At 37.9% G+C, this 21,408-nt stretch overlaps 1 protein-coding gene across 1 annotated transcript; it reads right to left on the bottom strand.

Moving 5' to 3' along the window:
- Positions 1-1,464: 1,464 nt before the first annotated feature.
- On the bottom strand, positions 1,465-18,233 carry LOC112012926 (nibrin homolog; the record flags this gene model as incomplete). The annotated part of the gene is made up of 10 exons (XM_024045295.2): positions 1,465-1,923; positions 3,834-3,892; positions 3,966-4,068; positions 9,141-9,202; positions 9,608-10,092; positions 11,929-12,100; positions 12,837-12,923; positions 13,268-13,376; positions 13,502-13,548; positions 18,021-18,233. Coding segments are annotated over 9 exons (1,332 nt in total), but the record flags the coding sequence as incomplete, so codon positions are not given.
- Between the last annotated feature and the right edge of the window lie 3,175 nt (positions 18,234-21,408).

The raw sequence follows: 21,408 nt of genomic DNA, 5'->3' as shown, positions 1-21,408 counted from the left end.
TTATCCTTACTTCATGGGTTGGACTTTTACAACCCACAATTACAAGTGAGCTCATCATCATCATCAAGGGAGTGAAGTGCTGCTCTTGGAAGCACACAACCAAGTCTCACAAAATACTTGACCATTATCCATCACAAACAGATCACATCTCACACATATCAACATAGTATCACCTGCTTCACTGAAGCTCATAGCATAGCACAAAGGACATGTTTGTATCATCTTCTTCATTAAAATTGCTGGAGCAAAGCAAAAGACCAACAGACAACACGAATAAGCCATATAAGAGTTGCTGGACTCACAAACATCCTAGAAAACATAAGATCTTTAAGGGACTGAGTCATATTTCATGTCAAAGGAAGAATTCTGACTCTTTAGCTTCTTAAAACTCACCCATGACCAACTTCCAATAGCTCAGACAACAATTTTTCCTCTTATGGTCTAAACCTACGGATCTCACAAGAGGTAGAAGATCGGGGGATAAACTTGGGAAATGGCTGACACACCCATACGCAAATAAAACCAAATCAAACAAATAAAACCACAATTAGCTAATTAGCTCACACACCCATACGCAAGCTAGCTCCACCAGCAACAACTTTTCACGATTCCTACTTTGCAAAGAGGGAGAGAGAAGGATATCACCAAGAGAGAATAAATTCAGGTGGGTTGATTTGCGATGGCATCATTGGAGATCTTAGCCCGCTTCAGAAGATAAACCACCATGTTTAACGTATCATTAACATAATATTTGATAGCAAAATAATTTAAGAGCTATCAAGCCAATTATAATTAAATTTAAAACAGAAACAAGATTTTTGTTAATAATAAATAAATAAATAATTAAAAAAAAAAAAAGTAATAGAAACAACATATGTGCACATCTTTCTTATTTTTATAACAAATGGAAACTGTAGGCCATGCTAACTGTAGCAGTTTGTTAAACAATAATCTAAGTTCAGACCAAAAACTCCTAACTAAAAGCATTGGTCAGTCTAACACAGGAGCGAAGATGAAATTAAACCCACCATCATGAAGTTTCCATTAGATCTTATTTTATGTTTTCCAAATTTTCATGACTGATGCAAAAGCCACAAGATCAATTACCAACATCATTGCCAGATTTGCACAAGCAACAATAAATGCCAAGAGTTAGAAAGGATCAGGTACAGTAATATGTTAGCCAATTATTTGAAAATTTTAGTTAACAATTAAATCTACAAACTTTGTTTTCCTTGCATAGACCATCATCGACAGTAATATGTTAGCCAATTATTTGAAAATTTTAGTTAATAAGTAAATCTACAAAATTTGTTTTCCTTGCATAGACCATCATCACCAAAAAGACACCATAGTTAGAATTAATATATCCCTACGTTTATGTTGCTTGTTTTACTTACTAGCACAGCCGTTGACTCCTTAAAAATTGCTATAACTTAAAAGAGTATTCAAAAGGATCGTCACTTCAGCAGTAAGGAAGAAATGACATTTATGATTTACAGCATGATAATCCTTGAGAAGAGATATGTGATAACTTACAAATTTGAAAGTGGTGAACTTTGTTCAGACAACTATATCAATACCATGTACAGAGCATATTAGTTTTCTTTTTTTTCTATTGCCAGAGCATACTAGTTACAGGCCAAGATAACCGCAAGAGCATCAGTTTACTGAAAAGAGAGAGAAATATAAATTTTAAAAAAGAAAAAGGGAAAATTTAAAAATGGAGGATAAAGGAAAACAAGGGAAAATGCACCAACAGGCACATGCTTAGCTGATTGATAAGCCACAGATTACACACTGATGACAAAAGAGACTATGGTGGTAATCAGCTGAGCCATAAGCCAGAGAACTTGCCTTCTCATGGCTAAAGCAGATCACGATAAAAGCAGCAATTGAAGATTGACCTACCCAGCGATCCAACTGCAAGATATACACAAAGTAATCCAATGAATCAGTTTCACCCGAAAGGTCTGTAAATTTCTCTTAGCCAGAGAAGATTTCTTGGCTCACCCAAAGTTCAGTTATAGTATCAGTTGTAATGCACATATTTAATGCATACGTGGATAAATAAGCACATTGTGACTTGTGAGCTGTGGACATACTGATAAGCATATTGTGAGCCACTGTTATACCACATATACCTGTCCACCCTAGATTTCCTAGGATGGATGGTACAATGTAGGGTGAAGGTTCCTGACTGATAGCTACTTTATGTTCAGAAGCTTGACATGAAACTGTGCTACATGAAGAAGCTGCATATGTCAGGGTGAAATCCATAGTTTATTGGACTGAAGACAGAATTTCAGTCAACAAAAATTAGTGAAGCTACCGTTTCTCTGGATCCAAGTTTCCAATATCATTTTGCTGATCATCTTTTAGAACACAAACTACCTAAAACAGCATAACAATATATAAACTACATGATTTATTCAATCTAATCAGATGATTCCTCTCACTCTTACAAAGAGAGGTCCAAGGTTCAAATTGTCAAAGGGAAGGGTTTTCCAGTGGCGAAAGGAAGCCTACTAGATGTGTCTATTTGGCTGAGTGTGTACATCTTGGGTGTAGTGTACTTATATACACACCTGCTGCAACTTTTGGTTAATATAACACCCCCAAAATCTTTTAATTGCCTAAATATTTTCTCAAACACAGAGTTGGATTACATGTATCGTACTCGTCAAATATTACAATGATTGGAGATTAAAAGCTATCTCTTCTGTGAATTGCTTAAAATTTTAGTATTCAATTGATATGAAATTCAGCGTGCATGGAGAGAACATGTGATCTAACAGTAAGTTAGCGTTGAGAACACAATAATGGGTTGAGTGTTCTTAAGGGAATTCTTGTGGAATCTTGAATAGAAACAATGAAGGATTAGAGTTTCTTGGATCTTTAGGCGGAATTATGGTTGAATGCGGAAGTGTAAATGTACAAAGTTGTTGATTTCAGGACTAGAATGAGCTGTTTAGGCAAGTGTATGGTCAGGCAAGGTTAGGGCAGCCAGTGTATAGACTGTTTGATTTGGTTTCTTGAAGGGAAAATGGCTTAGGATGTATAGTGATGCAACTAGGGTTTTGATGCTGGCTATAGAAATGGAATAGAGAATGAGATGATATGAGAAATGGATGATAGGATGTAAGGTGTGACTTCTTCAAGAGAGTCACCTCCAATTGAGACTTCTTCAAGAGAGTTTCTTCCTGCAAGACAATCAAGTCTAAGCAAGACAATTTGGTAGTTTCATTCAATGAACAGAAAAGAGATTACAATTGGCTATTTATAGAACCATAACCATCATCTCTTTGGCTCACATGGCTCCATAGGGTTGGTCCTCTATTTCCCATGTGCTTAAAAAACTTGAGCATGTGTATAATAGGAATTCAACATGTGTTTAATGCATCTAGCATGCTGAAATTCTAACTGTACCTTGTGGTCCTTATCCTACTAACAACCAACATGTAAATGCTTTGACTCTTTCACTTTATTACAGGAATTAACTCTACCCTAAGATCCAATTTAAATCCCAAGCTGCAAGTACTTGTTTGTGACTCTCCGAGGTTTCTGTGCACATATGGAGGCAAGAGGAGAAGGATTGATCGGCATTCTTGGACAAAACCCAAAGTGCAGTCATGCACAATCAGTCTGTACCAAAGTGCCGTTTGGCACTCTTTGTCAGAAACTTTCCTTACAATTAGCAACTGTGAAGTTATTTAGTGGTATAACTTCAAGCAAATTTAGATTACTTGGAGGCGGAAGTTTCACAAAATTTGCAACTATGATGTTTTACAATTTAACCCCAACATAATATATGGACATCAAGAGAAGTTTACCTTCGCTAACCACGAGTAAGAAGCCCACGAAGAGAACCAGCCACACCACGCTTCCTTCCCTACATAATTAAAAGAGAGAATTCTAAGGCATGTCCCCAATTCAGTTTAGCTAGAATATTAAGCATTTCTCACCTTCTCGTTGTTAAATAAGTCCTCTGCAATAGCTTCCATTTGCTTTCGCTTTTTCTCTTCTTTTACAGACTCAACCATTTCCTCATTCCCATCATCAGAATCTCTATCATCAAGGAACAAAAAGTTAAATGGATACTGTTATGAGTAACAGGGGCAAAACAGTAATATCATGTACTTAATATATAAATAATATTTTAATGTGTTAGGGTTGACTTATCAAACCCTAAAACACTTTCACAGTAAACAACATGGTATAAGAGCCACCAACCCGCCACTTCCGTTAACCTTCCGGCCACCACCCACCGATATTGTTGTCACTGGCAACCATATCCTTACCCACTAGCTCCGACGACCCTAATAGAGACTCCGACGATCTCGATTTAGTGGCTGAAGCAGTTGTCCAGCGCCGGTGACCCTCTCTCGGGTCTCGCGACACCAGATCGACGTCGCCTGATCGCGAGAGAGGCAGGGTTTTACTCGCCCTCCCCCGGCGACCATCCTAGCCTACTCGCCGGTCCTCGCACCGCCACTCTTGCACCCTAGCGCCACCGCCGGAGTATGGTCTGACCTTTTTTTTTTCTTCTCTCCTTCAAAACATTCTCTGATTATCTGTTCAGGCAACCTTAGGTTGATGTTTAGTGGTGGATTGGGTATTTCTTTTTGGTGTTGGTATGGATTTGTTGCTGCCTTGTTTTTTGGAATAGTTTGGTGTTGATTCTTTGATTAATGAGTTGCTGTTGGCATGGTTGATCCGTTGAAGTACATTGGTTGTTGGTTGGAGTTTGTTTTAATTCAGTTCAACATATTTCTTTAGTGTTAGTTAATTCTTCAAATTGCTATTATGGAGTCCAAAGACAGTGCTCAGCCCCCTAATTATTTCTTCTCCCCTGATATATTATCAATTACCTCCATTCGTCTAAATGGTAGTAATTATGCTCAGTGGGCACAGGCAGTTGAAGTCTTTCTTCTTGGTAGAAAGAAGTTTGATTACGTGATTAAGGAACCTCCTGTACCTACAAACCCTAAATTTGCTGATTGGAGAGCCGAAGATGCACAAATTAGGAGTTGTTTGTGGAATAGCATGGAGTCTAAGATCAGTTGTAGTTTGGTTTTCTTGCCAACTGCTAAACTTGTTTGGGAACAAGCCAAGGAACTTTACTCTGGTGCTAACAATTTGAAGCGGATTTATGATCTTCATCAAAATTATTTCTCCTTGAGTTTGAGTGATATGTCTTTGGAAGACTATTATAACAAGTTTAAGGGTGTATGTGAAGAACTCAATATTTATCAGTCTATCTCCTCTGATGTTAAAATTATGAAGAAACAACGAGATTCTATGCATGTTGCTCGCTTCCTCTCTGGATTGCCTAAAAGTTTGAATCCAGTAAAATCACAAATTTTAGCTAGTCTAGACCTCCCTTCATTGAGTGAAGTTTTTGGTAGACTTCGACAGGCCACATTATCTAATTCGAGTACTAACCCTTTCTCCCTCCAATACTGATGCATTACCTTCTGGTGATAAATCTGCCTTTACCACTTATATGGGGAGTAATAGAGGTGGTCGTGGAGGTCGAGGTCATGGGGGCCGAGGCTGTGGAGGTCGTAACCAAGGGGGCCGTAGTAGTGAACAAGGGGGTCGTGGTAAAGGACGTGGCCTCCGTAAGTGTGCTTATTGTCATGGTGAAAATCATACAGTAGACTTTTGTTGGGAGTTGTATGGTAAACCCTCAGCTCACCAAGCTAGCTTTCAAGTTCAAGAACCGCCTTCACTGTCACATCCACCAACATCCAAAGTAGTCTCTATTCCTGAGGAAGAGTACAATCGTCTCTTGTCTCTGCATTCCAACTCTGTTGGGTCTGATTCTACTGCTACTTTGACTCAACAAGTACTTCCACTGTTTGTCTTGCCACTCAAGACCCTTGGGTCATTGACTCAAGTACTACTGATCATATGACAGGTACCTCAGGTTTACTCTTTGACCTTGAGCAATCTAGTAGTCTTCCCAATGTTACATTGGCAGATGGATCAGCCACTACAGTTTCTGGTTTGGGCACTGCCAATTTCAGTCCTAATCTTTCTCTCTCTTCTGTTTTATATATTCCTGATTTTCCTTTTAACCTTTTGTCAATTAGTAAGCTTACTAAAATTTTGAATTGTGCTGCCATTTTTTTATCCACTCATTGTATCTTTCAGGATCTCAAGACAGGGAAGATTATTGGTGGAGGGCATGAAGCCGGTGGACTTTATTACTTATGGTTCTTCCCGTTTAGTGGCTTCTCACTTGTCTATCCCGCCTCTTCAGCATCATTGTCGCCTTGGTCATCCATCTCTCAAGAATTTGAAGTCATTAGTTCCGTCGTGTCGTCAAATTGAGTCTTTACATTGTGAAGCATGTCAGTTGGGTAAACACCATAGGGCACCTTTTGCCTCTAGGCGTGAGAGTCGTGTTAGTAGTCCTTTTCAATTAGTTCATTCTGATATTTGGGGTCCAATAAACACTCCCTCATTGTTGGGATTTAGATATTTTGTCATTTTTGTTGATGATTATTCTAGAGTCACCTATCTTTATCTTATGAAAGAACGGTCTGAATTGTACTCAATTTTCAAATCATTTTATATGGAAATAAAGACTTAGTTTAATGCTTCAGTTCATATTTTTCGATCTGATAATGCTCGTGAATATTTTTCATACATCTTTGTCTCAATTTTTTGATGATCATGGTATAATTCACCAATCTTCATGCCCCCATACTCCACAACAAAATGGTGTTGCTGAACGCAAAATGCATCATTTGTTAGAGGTCACTCGTGCCTTAAAGTTTTATATGCATGTTCCCAAATCATATCGAAGTGATGCTGTTCTCATTGCCTGTTACCTAATTAATCGTATGTCTTCCACTGTTCTAGGTGGTCAAATCCCTTATACTGTGCTCTCTCCTGATGCACTTTTGTTTCATCTACCTCCTAAGATATTTGGTTGTGTGCGCTATGTTCATATCTTAGGTCCAGGGAGTGACAAACTTGATCCTAGATCCATTAAATGTGTTTTTCTTGGGTATTATCGTACTCAGAAAGGATACCGATGTTATTCACCTACTCTTCAGCGTCATTTCATTAGTGCTAATGTCACATTTGATGAATCTCAGTCATATTTCTCTCCTTCGGTTGCTAGTGACAGTTTTCCTCCTTGTCTTCCTCTCCTACCACCTGTGTCTCCTATTGAATCTCCTCAGAAACCACTCCAGGTATATTGTCATCAGCAAAAACCTCCAACAGAGACCTCTACCCCGCCTAGTGATCCGACTCCTGATCCTGCCTCTCTTCCAATTGCTTTGCGCAAAGGTAAGCGTTCTTGTCCCTCTCACCCTATCTCTCAGTTTGTCTCTTATGCCCACTTGTCTTCATCTCTTCATGCCTTTACCGCATCCTTGAATTCTACTGTTGTTCCTAAGTCTGTCCAAGAGGCTATGTTCATCTCTGGTTGGAAATCTGCTATGGAGGCAGAAATGTCTGCCCTGTCTGAAAATGCTACTTGGTCTTTAGTTACTCATCCCCCAAGGAAAACTATTGTTGGTTGTTGTTGGGTGTATACTGTGAAGTATTTGGCTGATGGTTCTATTGAGCGTTTGAAGGCTCGCTTGGTTGCCAAAGGGTATACCCAGACATACGGTGTTGACTATGCCGAGACATTTTCACCTATTGCTAAAATTTCTTTTGTCCAGATTTTGATCTCCTTGGTTGCTAATTTGGATTGGCCATTATTTCAGTTAGATGTTAAAAATGCCTTCTTGAATGGTGATTTGAAGGAAGAGGTGTTATACTTCGTTGGTGGACCCAAACAACGAGTCCCCCTCTCTGGAAAAGTGTGTAGGTTGCATAAGGCCATCTATGGTCTTAAACAATCTCCCAGAGCTTGGTTTGGTAAATTCAGTGAAGTAGTGTTAAAGTTTGGATTGCGACGTTGCCACTCTGATCACTCTATGTTTTCTTATACCTCTGATAGAGGAAAGATTTTGTTGATAGTATATGTTGATGATATTATAATAACTGGAGATGACAAGCAGGGCATTGATGATTTGAAAAGATACCTTCAAAACTCCTTTCAAACTAAGGATTTGGGTAAACTTCGTTATTTCTTGGGTATTAAGGTAGCACAATCTAAAGAAGGCATTAGTTTATCATAAAGGAAGTATGTGTTGGATATTTTGGAAGAAACTGGCTTGTTAAGATCTAAACCAGTGGAGACTCCTATGGATCCTAATGTCAAATTGTATGAAGATCAGGGGGAGCTATTATCTAATCCTGAGAGATATCGTTGTTTGGTTGGTAAACTAAATTATCTCACAATTACTCGCCCAGATATATCATTTGCAGTTAGTGTTTTGAGCCAGTTTATAAAAGATCCTCGCCTTCCACATTGGGAGGCAGTTATTCGAATTGTGAGGTATCTTAAAGCACATCCAGGCCATGGTCTTTTGTATAAAGCTAATGGTCACCTACGGGTAGAAGCCTACACTGATGCTGATTGGGCTGGATCACCGTCAGATAGAAAATCCACTATTGGGTATTGCACTTTTCTAGGAGGAAATCTGATTACTTGGAGAAGTAAGAAACAAACTGTTGTTGCCAGGTCTAGTGCAGAGGCTGAGTATAGAGCCATGGCACACACATCATGTGAGCTTATGTGGATTAAGCATTTACTTGAGGAATTAAGATTCATTGTGAAGCTGCCTATGACTATGCATTGTGATAATCAAGCAGCAATTTACATTGCCTCCAATCCTGTGTTCCATGAGCGAACCAAGCATATTGAAGTAGATTGTCATATTACTCGAGAGAAAGTAGAAGATGGTGTAATTGCTACTCCATATGTTTCTACAAGAGTCCAGATTGCTAATATGTTTACTAAAGCTTTATGTAAAACTCGTTTGGGTTTGTTATGTAACAAGCTAGGATTATATGATATATACTCTCTAGCTTGAGGGAGAGTGTTATGAGTAATAGGGGCAAAACAGTAATATCATGTACTTAATATATAAATAATATTTTAATGTGTTAGGGTTGACTTATCAAACCCTAAAACACTTTCACAGTAAACAACAGATACATCATGCTCACACAATGATTCAAACACCACACAGAAATCAGAATAAGCTTAGAGACATAAATCTTACTTATATGGGTGCTTCGAAAATGGAATTAGATTGTTGAAGCTATTCCCAGATTGAGTATTTGTCTGCCATTGCATTCCAAAAACCAAAAAAAAAAAAAAAAAAATTAGGCATTTTATAAGCTCAGGTTCAAGCCTGGGTAAGGTCCTCTCAACTACTGTAGCAAAAAACAATTACTTATATATATACTTGAAGAAATAAGACAAGAAATTTGATGCATTTCAGGGCATGGCCAATTACATTTTTCAACATGAATTCCCAGCCTAAAATTTCAAGTTTAATCAATTGATTTATTAATCAGATCGATTAAGCACTAGACAATTTCAGAGTTAACAAATTATTTTCCAAATGCCACATGCCTAAAATAAGATAACAGGACAAATGGATATTTCCTCCAAAAAGCCAAAAGTGACTATTCTAATGTGTAACTCCATTGCATGGTATTGGCAGAAAAATACTGAGGTCATCACCTTTCTGAAGCGCTTGAAATTTAGAACTCCATTGTTGGTGGTTGTACTGAAGCAAGAAGGTATGTTCGTATCTCGCACAACTAAAACTTGGCTGAAAAGTATATCTGAATTTCCGCACTCAGACTCATCAACCTTGTCTATTTTGACTGTAATACCACAACTAACGTCTCTGTAGCTTGTACCACAGATATCCTTTGATTTGATGGCAGCATGATCCATGACCGTTTCAGTTTCGCTCACAAATTTAACGGCTTCTTCAGAAACCATGGATGTTTCAGCTTTGCTCACAACTTTAATGACTTCATCTTTGCTCACAAATTTAATGGGTTCTTCAGAAGCCATGGATGTTTCAGCTTTGCTCACAACTTTAATGGCTTCATCAGTGCAGACTGTGACATTTTCCTGAATTGATGTGGCCGTTTCCCCCTCTAAATCAGAATCTGCTACCACCGTTTCATCTGTGGAGCATGAAGATGAAACAAGAACTGCAAAATGACAAATATTGAACTACATTACTTTGGTGTAAGAAAGAAATACACAATTTGATTGTAATCTAAAAGATCAAGTATAAATTTCTTTCCAGGAGAGGTAAAAACAGCTATAAATAAAAGAAAAAGGGAAAGATACGGCAAAATGCTAATTTCTAGGAAGGATTCTTGGACCTATCAAGTAAGGGCATGTGTCTTATCTTTAAACAAATTTGTTTCCTACAAGAACTCAACTAAGATACGAGATAAGATCATCAGAATTCCGGAAGAAATCTCTTCGAAGAAAGGGGAAGTTGATTCCTATTTGCTAATGAAGCTCTTCAGCTTGCTTTTTATAAAAAGAGACTTCTACTTCCAGCAAAAGAGTGGAAAACGCAAGATAAAAGCTAGGGGCAAGAGTCTGCTACAGAATTGGGGGGGGGGGGGGGGGGGGAGTGGGTGATCTGGTTTTCTAAAGAAAATGTAAAAGAGGAAAGTAGAAAGTTTTGCTCACTTCAGGAAAACAAAAAACACTGAAAAAGAAGTTTTTCTACTGTCAGGAGAGAATCAGTGCACAAAGAAGAGAAATCCTGCTGTTGTACAGGAATGGGGAGAGTAGAAGCTCAGGTAGAAGGCAGGATAGCGCAGAATTTGGACAGCAGGAATGCAATCCCTCTATGCATCATGTGGATTATATGGAAAGAACAAAATAACCAAACCTCTCAGGAATGCAATCCCTCTGTGCATCATGTGGACTATCTGGAAGGAACGAAAGAACCGAACCTTCAAAGGCCTTTTTTTTTTTTTTGATAAGTAATAAAGATGTATATTCAAGAACACCACCTCATGCAGAAAGACATAAGGCAGAGGTAAAGAATATGAAGCTGATTTTTCTATGTACTCTGTATGATTGGATGGCTACTTGAAGTGGCCACTCTTTCTCAATTTTGCTGGATTTTTGTACTTTTATTTGGTTTTGGATGCACTTGGTGGTTACTCGTCTTTTTTTAAGTCAGTAAATTTGATTTATAAAAAAAATTAAAAATTAAAAAAACATATGTTTCCTTTCTGCTCACGCTCAGGCATAGGTTTTAGTAAACTTTCTTTATCAGTGCTTTACTGGCAAATGGCCTTTAGTAATTGGAATAATAAGATGGGTCCTGTTAACAAGTGCCCTTAGGCATTCGTTAATAGACCATTTTAGGAAAGTTTTAATACCACCTTCATGGGAAATCTAAAAAGTTGTCAAAAAAGTCAGCTGCTTTTTTCTTTTCCCATAAAAAATTTCCAAAATTACTTCCTAAACCAATGCCTTTGGGTCATCTATTAACTTTTCCCTAATAAGAAACCAGATGGTACAAATTCTAATTTATAACTCAACATTGAATGTCAATCATTTGTTAACCCAACATGAAGGATAAAATAAATTACTATAATCTAACACACTAACAAAACACCTCATCTAGTTTTCTTGCAAGTTTAATGAGTTTAGTGAGAAAGATGGCATAAGGTGAATTCACTAAAGCACAGCTAAAACTTGCTTGCATTAACACTGGTGTACTAGAAACACGGAGAGAAGGAAAAAAGAACAAGGGAAAAAAAGGAGAAAGAAAAAGAAAAAGAAATGGGAGAATGAATCAAGTATTATTGGATTTTCCTTAATTATAACCAAAATAGCAAAACTTAAAATGTTCTTTAGTGGAAAAATAAAATGCAACTTAACTAGCCACTGGACATGGTAAGAACATAGAAAGATTGTTTACCTGTAAAAGCACAAATAATTATGTGCACATCATTATTTAAAGTGATTAAAAAGCAAGGAACACTTATTCTGCATATATACAAGTTACTTACTGCATGCTGATATCAAAAAGGATGGATCCAGCCATCCAGTTAAAACAGCACGTATTAAATCCATCTCATTTACTCGCGAGAACGAACTGAGTTTTTTGAGTCGATCAGACTGCTCTGTTGATCCTCCAGGGATAACACAAACCATACGATTATTATCTCCATATTCCAAGTCCTACAATAAATTATTCACTTAAAATTTTAAAACATAGGCCGCGAGAACAGACAACTATAATAATCTGGAAAAAATAACGAATGTTGTCATCCAAGTATACAGGATGAGAACCTCAAGGCCTAAAAGTACAGAAAATCAAACATGGATAAAAAACAGTTGGAAAAAAACAGTTGGAAAATATACATATACTATAGTGTCCCTTCAAAATAAAAAGGGAAATCTTGTGCCATTTGTTTTTTCTTCTTACTTTCAAAGTAACCAATTGAAAAGAAGGGTTCAATATAGAAACATCATGTATTAGGTAAATATAATAATTACAAGTAGAATACATTTTCCCACCATAAACCATAAGGTCAGTTGTAATATCCTTAACCACCTAAAAATTTGCACAATCAATCCCCTAAACTATGAAATCAGTTATAATGTCCTCATGCCATATACCATCATAATTAATCTTAAAATTCACATGCTTTTTTTCTTTTAATTTCTTGTGATCATGTGATAAGAATGTGGAAATTAAGAATGAAAATTAGGAAAACAGTGGAAGGACGTCACAACTAATCATATAAAATACATAGAAAAGCAAAAATTTCTAAAAAATAATAATAAAGGCAAAACCTATAATTAGTAGCAAAGTAAATTTAATGTAACTACTTACAAATTTCTAAACATTAAAGGGGGAAAAAAAAAAGACACACACAGACACACATGTATATAAAGAGCATGAATTGCATACTTGGCTACTTGAACAAAAGCCTGATACAGAAACAATCTTTGCACCACCAACTTCCAATAAGGACTGCAACTGATCCCTGAACTTGTACTGTACATGAACAAAAACAGGCATTAAACACCAGAGAAATTTCCAAATGTTCTCAGCAATGAGCATGCCCTTAAATATGAATAAAATATATTATAGGAAAATAAACAGAACTATCCATTACATCTTGCAAAAAAAAAAAAAAGGCTTTTAGTATCATGATATAATCTTCCAATAAAATTCTCAGGAGATATATAGTGAAAGTATCACAAAATTTTCTTTTGCAACAGAATCATTAATGATATCATTGCTTGTGTGTGTGTGTGTGTGTGTGTGTGTGTGTGTGTGAGAGAGAGAGAGAGAGAGAGATTAGCATTTCAAAGAGATTAAAGGACTCAAAATATAACCATGTTTGTCTCTTCCAATAAAAAAGTATATCCTTCCAAACAGTTTTCACGAGATTTAGGGTCTGCAACTTTGATTGATTCTCCTTCTACTGTCAACATTGGAGCATAGCTGATATTATTGAGGAAAAAAAACAAAAGAAAACAAAAAAATCAGCTAAACCAAGCTAGTTCCCCAGGAACATCATTGAATAAAAAACTAATCCAACAAGAAGCAAGATCTTAAGAAATACTTACGAACTGCAGCTAGGAATTTCAGTGCGAATGTTCTTTTCTGCAACAAACTAAATAAGATACACAGTCAGTTACATTTCAAAAGTTGAGCATATGTGTAGAAAAGCATTTTAGTGCCAACAAATATTTAAAAATTTTAAAAAGGAGGAGAAAAGACAGCATGCTAGTGGGTTCTAGACATGAGTGCCCAAATATGCTATTGGAATAGGATCGCTCCTACTAGCTTCTCCCACCTTCACATCTGGCCACCCTCCAGGAACCACACATGCGAGTTCCCCCACACATGGCTCAAGCAGCAATGGCCCTTAAGAAAATTACTCAGGGTTTCAGATTTAAATATTAATACATTCTATATGTATGTAATGATTAAAAAGCCTGAATTCATTGTCATATAAATCAGCTAGTAATAACAATTTTATTGAAGGAAAAAGGGTGAAGCCCAAATACATAGGGAGTTTACAAGAGCCACAAAAAAAAAGACTACTTCGTGCAAAAAGGGCACAAAAATGTCATTAAAGTACAAAGAAAACACAAAACTATGTACAAGCTAAAGGGGAATCTATAAACATCAGGAGGGAATCACTAGATATGAGTTCCCAACCCTAAGACCAATCAAATAAGATGCCTACAAAAAAGGCAAAAAGCTAAAGCCCCGAGCTTTTGACATCCTCAAACTTACAATTTTTCCGTTCCCTCCAAATACACCACATCAAACACAAAGGTGCCAAATTCCAAATGTTAGACGACTATTTCCCAACTAGTTCCACCATCCCATCAAAAGATTGAGTACTCTCTCAGGATGAACCCAAGCAACCTAAATGATCTAAAAACAAAGCTCCTCCAATGATAGGCCCCCTCACGGTGGATCAAAAGATGGTCCACTGATTCCCCATAACACCAGCACATGCAACGCCAATCCACAAGGGAATAACCTCTCCTCCTCAAGTTATCTCCAATGAGTATTTTCCCCCATGCCGCCATCCAAACAAAAAAAGGAAACCCGCCAAGATGCCTTGAACCCCCAAATCCCTTTCCAAGGGAAGGTGACAATTAAATGCCCTCCCAACACACTATAAAAAGACCAAATGTCAAACTCCCCAATCTTCTTCAACTTCCACCTCACCCGATCCCCACCCTCAATAGGAGGAATGTGAGACTGTATGAAGGAAGGCCGCCACTGATTCCATTTCCCAATCATTCAAATCATGCTGGAACCTCACATTCCAACTCCTTTCCCTCCCTGCTGCCTCCCAAACAATAGCAATCTCAAACAAGATCGGGAAATCCTCTCTAAGAATTTGGTCACACACACACCAATCATGCCAAAATTGCACTTGATTTCCCAAACCAGCCTCAAACTAAATGTATCTACTAAAACCTTCCCAACACAGCTGGATGCTCCTCCAAAGACCACAAGCATGAGGACATCTATTCAACTTAGAAATTCATCCCCCCCCCCCAACCATGGAATAAATGAGGAGGCCGGTTGATGTCTATGGATGAGGAAGAAGAAATGCTACAATTAGGTTGGACTAACAAAACAACCCCTTTCTGAATAGGTTTTGTAATTTGTTGTTAAAGGAATTCCCGTGGAGAAGCGTATGGGGGCCTAAGATGCCTCATAATGTTTCTTTTTGATATTGGTTCTGGATGAAATTATCAACCATGTACAGTTGCTACAACGTCAAGTTGAGTGAAATTTTCCCCTTTCTGAGAAGCGAAAAAGGTGCCCTTTTCAAGGGAGAAGGGCACTGAGAATTGCCATCCAATCCTACAGGAAACTCAAACTGGACATACCCAATAGCAACAAGTCTGTCACCAACAAGAAGAAAATCAACTAGACAAGAGCAATGAGTCCCACTCACCTCCAATCTGGTAGGAGCATGCCTCTTGGCTGTGATTTGAAGAGGTGGATTTGAATTTAATTATTAGGCCAAAATGCAAATTGCTCCCTCTAAGTTTAATTGAAATTTGTTTCAGACCACTAACTTTACTTTAGATCAATTGAATCCTCTAAATTTCAAATTTATTCAATTCCGGCCTTTCATCCAATTCTGTTAAAAATTTGCTGTTAAGTATGCAATTAACTAAGGAAAAATGATTTTTTTTTTTTTTAAATAATTCTCACATAAAAAATCTATAGATGATTTTTATTAATTTTATAGATTTTTTTCATGCGAGAAAATTATTTTTTAATGGCAATTTTTTAACGAAATTGGATGGAATACCTGAATTGAATAAAATTTGAAACTTAGAGGACTTAATTGAACTAAAGTAAAGTTAGAGGCCTAAAATGAATTTTAATCAAACTTAGAGAGTGCAATTTGCATTTTAGCCTAAATATTAAGTTGGTATATGGGTCAAACGGTCAGAGGGCTAGTATCAACAAAAAGAAGGAAACTAGGCCCACAAGCAACAAGCCCACCCCTGCTGTGGGTATGGTGAGTGTTGACCAAAATAATAAAGCAAGTGGGCCACATCCAAATCCCAAATGGGTATGGAGGCCCCCGATGGTGAATAGGTTAAAGATAAAGGGTAGGAGTAGTTAATGGCCCATTAGGCCCCTTACAAAATGTGGATGGCAATTCAGCCCCATAACCCAGCAAACCCAACCTATTAAAAGAATATACCCAAAAACTTCAAAGGAAAGAGATTCCATAGTCACGGACTTGGTTTAATGCAAGGATACCATGTTTTGATGACTACCTTAGGGGTGGGTAGTTGTGAGGAAGTATGGCTCTTTCAGGGATAGCTGGACTAACTCAATGGTTAGTGGGACATATGGGGGTGAACCTTTGGAAAAATATGAGGACAAGTTGGGAAAAGTTTTCAAGGTTTATTTTGCCAATGAGCTATAGATTAACTAGAACTTCCTTCTCCCATGGTAATTAAATGGAGGGTTAGGTCGTGGGTTCAACACCCAGTGGATGCGCATGTTACCAATCAAAAGAGAAAAATGTTTTCAAGGTTTTTTTTTTTTTTGAAGTGGGAGATGGTACTAGAGTTAGTTTTTGGAGTGATGTATGGTGTCGTGAAACTCCCTTAAAGCTTAAAGGATTCTTTCACTGAGCTATTTTGTTTAGCAAAGGATAAGGATTCTTCAATGGCAGACTATATGCAAATTTGCAATGACTCAGTTCAATGGGCAGTGAATTTTGTGAGGATATAGGACTGGGAGTTGGAGTCCACTTTGACTTTCTTGGAAGTACTCTATTAAGTAACAGTGCAAAGTAATGGGGAAGATAAGTTATGTTGGAGGTTTTCTGATAAGAGGGGATTCGAGGTGAGTTCTTATTACAAAGCCTTAGTCCCTATTGGAGTTGCAAAATTTCCTTAGAAAGGTATTTGGAAGCTAAAGTGGCTTTCTTTATTTGGACTGCATCTTTGAGGAGGATCTTAACTGCTGAGAACTTGCAGAAGAGGAATATAAATGTGGTTAGCTGGTGTTGTATGTGCAAGGAGGACAGGGAGACAATGAACCATTTGCTTGCGAATTGTCCTGTTGCTAGAGATCTATGGGATATGATTTTTACTCTCTTTGAGGTTCAATCAGTCATGCCTAAGGGGGTTATAGAATTACTATCTTGTTGGAAGAACCGATTTGGGAGACATAGAAACAATGCGATATGGAAGGTCGTTCCACATTGTTTGATATGGTAATGGTGTCTGTGGTGACTTATCCAAAAAAAAATGGTGTCTGTGGTGTGAAAGAAATGCTAGAACTTTGGGTGTGGTGAACAAACTAGTTCCGACTTGAAGATGCAACTTTTCAAAACATTGTTTGAATTAATACTGGCTTCAGGGACATATCCTTTCTCTAAGTTCTTAGATTTCATGGATCATTGTACTATAAAAGCTTAGCTCTTTGCTTTTTTTCCTTTTTGGATAATGAAAATGTATTGATCAAAAAAAAGAGAGAGAATACCCAGGTACACCGAAAGTGTACTTGAGTAGCAGTACATCAACCTCTCAAATTACAAAACTCAATTAATTCTAAAAGAGAAGAACAGGAGAGAGAATAAAAAGCAATACTCCAATCTAGCAAAGAATGAAGGAGGGATTTAATCTCAAGTATAGACCGTTCACTTACCTCAAAGCATCTCGCATTCCATTCTCGCCAAATGCACCACATAACAAAGTGTGGCACAGCCCTCCAGAAGGCGATATTTCTAGTATACCTAGTATACTCCCTGTATTCTTGATGTTCTTTTAATCAAAGAAACTTTTTTACTAATAAAAAAAAATGCATGTACTAAAAGCTGCACTTAATATTTCTTGTTTTAAGCATGTATTAATTATCTTATTCCATGCCCACAAGGTATTCTTAAAACTTAAGATGTGCATGCAATTGCCTTTTTTTGGATAAGTTAAAATGAATGTGCAACTAAATGACCATGTTATCAAAATAGCATACAAAACTGTACTCTGGAAAGAAATTATTTGATAAGTATGCTCTCAATTATAAGTTAACAACACAGTTATATCCCAGAGAAGTAATTCAAGATGTTTAATGTTAGTTTACCTCAACCCAACTACTAAGAACAATAGGTTTTTTTGATACAATGGCATCAAGCACATCTTCTTTCACTGGCCTGAGTTGATCAACAAGCACATGTGTGCACTCTTGAGCCAGGCTGTGAGTAATATGAGCTCCTATAAAGAAAGCAGAGTATTTATTATACATCACTTGTAGAATATTATCAAAAGTCACATTGAAAGCAGGAGCAATAATTTTTGACAAGAGTCAGATGTTGCCTTGAGCAAAACCATACCATGTTTCCAGATATATTTGGGTGAAAAGATTATAAAGATGATACCACCATAAAGCCTATAGAGATTTTTGTAGTGTGATACCCCAGCTATCCTACATTTCTAAATGGGAAAATTTCTGAAAATTTGTTAAATATTGTTATTAGAAATGTAGGATAACCAGTTTATTACATTGAATTTCTCTTCTTTTTTCTTTTTTTTTTTAAGTTATTACATCGAATTTCTAGAACCCAATTTTACTGAAACTTTTTTTTTTCCTGCCGGGGGGGGGGGGGATGAGGATCCGACCCTTTCGCCTGCGGCTGCCGGTTCGAGAGGGACTTGTTGAACTGGTCGGATTAGCAAAGGAACGCCCTGGGGGTTGGGGTGTGGAACAGGTGCGAGGTCGTATGGGGCCAAAAAGTTTTTCCGAGCAACGTCTATTCGCCGTAGCCGGTGATCACCTTGTGTGATGGCGTTGCCAGCTGGCTGGATGTCTACTTTCTTGGGCGTGTAGTCGAGTATGAGTGGGATGGACCGCAGCTGTCCGTCCTCGCTGATGAATATCTCCAGCGTAGTAAGTAATTGAGGGCAGGGGCGTTGATAAGGCTGAGCCGAGAAGCAGTGTGTGCCTTATCTGTAAAACAAGCAAACAGGTCGGGTCAGAAAATTGAAACAGGATGATATAAAAAGAACAGGCTATGGAGAATGAAGGCCTTAAAACTATTGTTAGAGACCCTAAGTCTAAGAAGTCACACCTGGCTCTCCTGGCTCGGTCGGACAGTGTAAACCGTCATGCCATGCGCCCGAGACGATCAAGTAGTCGTCTTTCATCCCTTTATTCGATTTGGGAAGGCAAGAGAACAGTCTAATGACGACGGAACGGGATTTGAGATAGTATCCCGCCCCTTTTTGGCTATGACACTCATACATATATGCTAAGTCATGCCAGGTCAGCCTTAGTCCTAACTATTCGTTTAAGGCATCGATGGCCCCTAATATCCTAAAGGTGTTGGGCGCGCACTGCTCAGGAGAGAGCCTGTGGTTGCGAAAATAGTTTAAGGTGATAGAGCCCATTGGGAGGGTCATTCCCCCTTTAATGAAGGCTATCATTGGAATTACGACCTCTCCTTCTCTTCAGGCCTTTAATATCCTCTCTGGAGGGCAATACCTCAGATTTACCCCCCGCGGGATACCATAATTTCGCTTGAATTCCTCTATCAACGCTGGACTATCGACGAGATATTGGAATTTGCCCATTTCTAAGAGAATGGATGAAGCAATGAATAGAAGAAGGGTTTTGAGGGAAGAAAAGGTTTGCTGAGAAGAAAATAAAGGATTAGGAGACGCCGAAACTTACACAAACAGGATTGGAGTAAAATCCCTAAACTCGAAATGAACTCTTTGTAGATCCTGGAGGCAAAGAACGCAGAAATCCGAAGAGGCGTGAAAGGCTTTCGAAGGAAAGGACTCTCTGTGTGCTCTGAGATGCTCTAGGTACTCTGAGAATGCTCTAGGTACTCTGAGAATGTGTAAAGTAAAGAAAAATAACCTCCTTCAGAGGTTTATATACGGAGACAAATGAAACGGTGTCATTCATTCCGTCCAAATCCCGAAGAAGAACCCTGGCCGTTCGATCAACAACCCACCGTTGGATGCAAAGAACAAAAAGCTGCCTGGAGTAATTAATACAGCGCTTTGGGAATATGGGACTGACAGCGGCAATAATGAAGCGCGCGTCTCTATGCCCGCGCACGTGTAAACAGGGGTATTTATGACTTCCCCTTCTAAATTTCTTTATTTTTCCTTATTTTTATCTCTTTTTCCTTGCGTGGCAGATCAAAATCTTACCTTTTCTCCTCGGATGCGAGGGAAAAATTAAAATTTTGAGGGGCTATTGTGGGGGAAAAGGGCTCAGCCCAACATAATGGGCCGAAAGCCCATAGGAGAGCTATTTTGCGATCGAGAAGAAGGAGATGGAAAAGGCAGGGCCCATCTGGAAGTGGGACCCTCAGAAGGAAGAATTATTACAATCCGAAGAGGATATCTCCTGTCCGAAGAGGTTGTAATCCTCTGATGCAAATATTATAAATCAATTGAGTGTGTGAAAGGCCAAAATGACCTTCCGAGGATTCCACCTGATCAAGATAAGCTCTGAGTATGCTGGGAAACGATAAGGATGGAGAAATATCTAAGGGGAAAGCTGCTACCACCGTATTTAATACTCTGCAGCAACTTTTCTGGCCGCATTTATGTGGAGAAGACCCCTGAACAGTGCATCCTAACCTACCGCCACTCACACAGAGCTAAAAGAAGATGCTTGACGTGACATGTACTCAAGCAAACTCGTGGATGAGGAACAAGTGGACGATGGAGATGAGGAGAAGGGTGGCTATATAGAGGAAGGAGGCTCCTAACGAAAGGGAGAGGAAAAAAGAAGAACAAAAAAAGAAAGAGAAAACTTGACTGTAACCCTAAGACCTTTGTTCATCAGATAAACAATAGTATAGCTCTTCGGATTTTCAGGTTTTACGTGTAAATTCATGTTGGCTTGTGTTTGAAAGTTGTGATTCATTGTTGTCAATTCAATACTTAACCTAACTCTTTCACCCATACTATACAAATTAATTGTTTTGGGCTTGGGCCACAAATCCTAACCCTACACTAACATTTACATTTCTCAACTTTTAGATCTTCTATTTTAACATATAATTTTTTTTTTTCATATGATGAGATATTATTACTTAAGGAACAAAGAAAGTAGAATTCCAATATTACCATAAAAAAGTCAGAAATGAGAAGAAGTTGTTAGTTTATGCAGAAATGATACATATGCCATTGGCATTGGAATGTATGCTATTGAGTGTTTTTTTGCTTAAATTATTGTTTTGCATTGTGATTGATTTGATTATACCAACTAAGTCCTTCACACAATGGATTTTTATCAGATATGTTTAATTAGAGAGATTTGTATACTGTATGACAGTTATTTTTTCTCTTGATGTTCACTATCCTTAAATGGAAATTTGATTTATAGGTTCTAGCTTTTTCATTACATGAGATTTTAATTCATTTTAATAATTTCTTTAAATTTTCTCTTAGGGTTGGGACAGATTTACTAGGTTATGGGTATTGTTTTGTAGTATGTACCCATCTTATTG

Source organism: Quercus suber, unplaced genomic scaffold, assembly GCF_002906115.3.
Source record: "Quercus suber isolate HL8 unplaced genomic scaffold, Cork oak 2.0 scaffold_394, whole genome shotgun sequence".
NCBI classification, from domain to species: domain Eukaryota; kingdom Viridiplantae; phylum Streptophyta; class Magnoliopsida; order Fagales; family Fagaceae; genus Quercus; species Quercus suber.
This window is presented reverse-complemented; position numbering and strand designations above follow the sequence as displayed.